This window comes from Mirounga angustirostris, unplaced genomic scaffold (assembly GCF_029215605.1).
Source record: "Mirounga angustirostris isolate CCGP_5_RB_7025 unplaced genomic scaffold, mMirAng1.0.hap1 SCAF_6, whole genome shotgun sequence".
Lineage (NCBI taxonomy): Eukaryota > Metazoa > Chordata > Mammalia > Carnivora > Phocidae > Mirounga > Mirounga angustirostris.
This window is the reverse complement of record NW_026991714.1, coordinates 45,715,337-45,719,190: the sequence shown is the minus strand read 5'-3', so window position 1 is coordinate 45,719,190 and position 3,854 is coordinate 45,715,337. Positions and strand designations below refer to the sequence as shown.

General features: G+C 37.3%; 1 protein-coding gene across 1 annotated transcript; it reads left to right on the top strand.

Annotated features, from left to right (window-relative positions):
* Nucleotides 1-815: 815 nt before the first annotated feature.
* Nucleotides 816-2,786, top strand: LOC123845387 (prefoldin subunit 4-like). The gene is made up of 2 exons (XM_045876157.3): nt 816-950; nt 2,278-2,786. The coding sequence occupies exon 2, from the start codon at nt 2,325-2,327 to the stop codon at nt 2,727-2,729; it is 405 nt and encodes a 134-aa protein (XP_045732113.1). The 5' UTR covers nt 816-950; nt 2,278-2,324; the 3' UTR covers nt 2,730-2,786.
* The last annotated feature ends 1,068 nt before the right edge of the window (nt 2,787-3,854 follow it).

Below are 3,854 nucleotides of genomic sequence, written 5' to 3'. Positions count from 1 at the left end.
TAATGGAATACTATCCACAGAAAGAAATCTTACCATTTGCAACAGCATGGATGTATCCAGAGGACATTCTGCTTAGTGACATAAATCAGACAGAAAGAGATAAATACTATATGATATCACTTATATATGGAATCTAAACAAGCTGAACTCATAAAAATCAAAGAGTAGAATGGTGGTTGCCAGAAGCTGGGGGTGGGAGAAGAGATAAATAAGTTCTAGAGAGCTAATACACAGTACACTGAATATAGACATCATTCAAACTTGCTAAGAGACTAGATCTTAGTTACTTACACCACACACACACACACACACACAAAGATAATTATATGATATGATAGAGGTGTTAACTATCACTACAACGGTAATCAATATTACAATATAAAAATGTATCATAACATGTACACCTTAAATTTGCACGATGTTATATGTCAAATATATTTCCAAAAAAAGTATTTAAAAAATAAAATACTTTTTTCAAACAAAAACAAGAGAAGCAATATGTATGTGTGTATATGTCTATATAAATATACATATCTATATATTTATATGGATATATACATATTATAAATATCTACATGAGGAACGAGATGTGTGTGTATACACATATATCCTCTGAGATTAAAAATCATTTGTAAAGATCAGAGAATCTATCCCTGATTGTTTGAAATGAGAAATGCTTTACGAAGTATAGCATTGAAACTACTTGAACTCTGGACCACTTATCTGGGCAGTTATGAAAGAATCCCGCTTTTCTAAGTAGGCCGTAGTTCTTGAGAGAAGGAGCTTCCCAGAATTCAGGAGGACTTTTAGTCCAGGCTACAGACACTGGAACAGTGGTAGTGCCTCAAGGAGGATGTTGGTTGAGATACCTTATCCAGAAAGCCATCTGGCATTTAGTCAGAAGTTATTGAGTTCCTTTGGGGAACTCTGGACCCAGGCACCTGGAGAGTGTGAGTAGTAATAAGAGACAGCTGGATTTGGAAAGAATTTCGATTCCACCTGGGCACCTCCCTTCCCTTGCTCCTATTTGCAGCACCAGTCTTCCCCTGTCCTTCAGCCCAGCTTCATCCCTGGCTCCTGTTTCTTGCCTTTGCTTTCTTTGATGAGGCTTAATGCTCAAGTCTGTGCGCACCCTTTGGTTCTGTGAGCATGTCTTTTATTTTGCCTTTGTTCCCAACTCTACCCTGTCCTTTGCCCTGGCTTTGCCTTTGTTCCCAACTCTACCCTGTCCCCTGTCTAGCACCCAACCCTCTCCAACCCATCCACCACCCACCAAACACACATCCCACTTATCCCTTCTCCAGGCCTTGAGTTCATGCCTGCCCACATCTGACATGAGCTCCTTGCTACTGTCCAGCCATCCATGCTGGTTCAGCTCCCCCACCTCATTATGTACAGCCAGAGAGTCACCAAGTCCCAGGCTGAGGTCCCAGCAGAGCTAAGGGACCATTCCTCTTTCAAAATACTTCTTTTAAAAATGTGTAACAAAGTCCCAACAGCCTTCTCCAGAAAGAGAATTTGCATCTCAATAGCCAAGCTCTCTAAATCCTGTGTCTACACCCAGGGTCAATGAAAGGAAGTACTTTCTTTGGAAATCTATAGACTGAACGTGCATCCCAATTTCAACCACTAATCTTAGAAGACATAATTTTAAGCTTCAAAATTTTAGTTGTACAGATTCACAATGAATGGAGAGGCTGTGACAATTATATTTAAATGTCAAATGTGTCATTTTCCCCTTACTGACAACTATTGAAGATTGAGCTACAAATATTTGATTAAAAATTATCCCATAAATAAAACTGGTTTCCAAAAACTTAGTTTTATTGGAAGTTTAGAAAAACAAAGAGCGTGACTTGTCTTGCAACAGCAAAGAATACTGGAAAGTTTGGAGATTTATCCCTTCATTATGAGATTAATAGAGATGAATAGAAAAATTTTTTAAAATGCAGTTTTTAAAACTATCCCATCACCATAATACATCATTATTTCATATTTACATCATCATTAGACTATATTTTTGTTTCTTACGACATAAATCATAAGTAATTGATTTGTTATATACTCAAATGTGACTTTATTACAATATGAGCATTTTTTAATGCTACATAGTGTTATAATTATTATGTTACTGGTTACATAATAGACCCATCAAATTTTTACCTAACCATTTAAGTAATAAATTGGATATATAGGTTGTTTCTAATTATTTCCTGTTTTTTAATACTGTTAGTGTAAAATAATAGAAAATATGCATTTATTGGTCTCTGCCCCCAGGTCCTGGCACAGAGCTCTTAAAACCCTTGTAATTGTCAAGTCCCAAGATGGCGGCCACCATGAAGAAGGTGGCTGCAGAAGATGTCAACGTTACTTTTGAAGATCAACAAAAGATAAACAAATTTGCACGGAATACAAGTAGAATTACAGAGCTGAAGGAGGAAATAGAAGTAAAAAAGAAACAACTCCAGAATTTAGAAGATGCTTGTGAGGACATCATGCTTGCAGATGATGATTGCTTAATGATACCTTATCAAATTGGTGATGTTTTCATTAGCCATTCTCAAGAAGAAACACAGGAAATGTTAGAAGCAGCAAAGAAAAATTTGCAAGAAGAAATTGACGCCTTAGAAGCCAGAGTGGAATCAATTCAGCGAGTGTTAGCGGATCTGAAAGTTCAGTTATATGCAAAATTCGGGAGCAACATAAACCTCGAAGCTGATGACAGTTAAACATTTTATAATACTTTTTTTTTAATTTGTTTAATAAACTTGAATATTGTTTAAAAAAAAAAAACCCCTTGTAATTGTCTAAGTGACAAGAGCACTAGAAGAAGCGTGGTGTTTTAATAGCTGGTCTTTGATGCTGCATTCTTGATACAGAGCTCATAAATCCCTTGGAATTTCCTGGGTGATAAGAGTATCTTCTGTTTTATTGAGACAACTCTTAGTAGTCTCCTGGATAGCTTCAAGATGGTGGCTGGTCACCAGAAAGACCAAGCCATGGTTAAAAGCTCAGAACTTACAGCCCCACACCCTCTCCAAATAATAGGAGAGGGGCTGGAGACTGAGTTAAAGATCATCACACGTACATGATGAATCTTCCATAAAAATCCCAAAAGTGTGGGGTTCAGAGAACTTCTAGGTTGGCGAACATATCAACATGCCAGGAGGTAATGTAACTCAACCCCATGGGAACAGAATTCCTCACCTGGGGACCTTTCTGAACCTTGTCCTATATATCTCTTCATCTGGTTCTTCACTCCTACCCTTTATTATATCCTCTACAATAAACTAGGAAACTGTTTCTCTGAGTTTCATGAGCCATTCTAGCAAATTTTCAAACCTAAGGAGGAGTTATAAGAACCCTGATTTGTAGCGGGCTGGTCAGGAGCCTGGGTGACAACGTGGGACTTGTGATTTGCATCTGAAGTGGGGGCAGTCTTGTGGGGCTGAGCACTTAACTTATGGAATCTGACACTAACTCTAGGTAGACAGTGTCAGAATTGAATTGAATCATAGGACACGCAGCTGGTATAATGCAGAATCACTTATGTGTGGAAAACCCACAGATCTGGTATCAGCAGTGTTGTGAGTGTAGTAATAATGTGGGAGTAAAGGAGAAACACAGGAGGATTTTTTTCCAACTCAGACAGTAATACATTTACTCCATTTTTCTGAATTTAGAATTTAGGCTGAAGTTCCAAAAACAGATTAATGGTAATGGCTATATACAAAACGGTATAAACATTTGTATGGTTCTTGCCCTATATTGCTAAATTTCTTTCAAAATCAATAACCATATTACAGAAAAAGTTTTGATTTTAATCGATTCATAAAAACTCAACATTGCCATTT

Coding starts and splice junctions, on each gene's coding strand:
- LOC123845387 (XM_045876157.3), top strand. CDS start 2,325: ATGGCGGCCACCATGAAGAAGGTGGCTGCAGAAGATGTCAACGTTACT.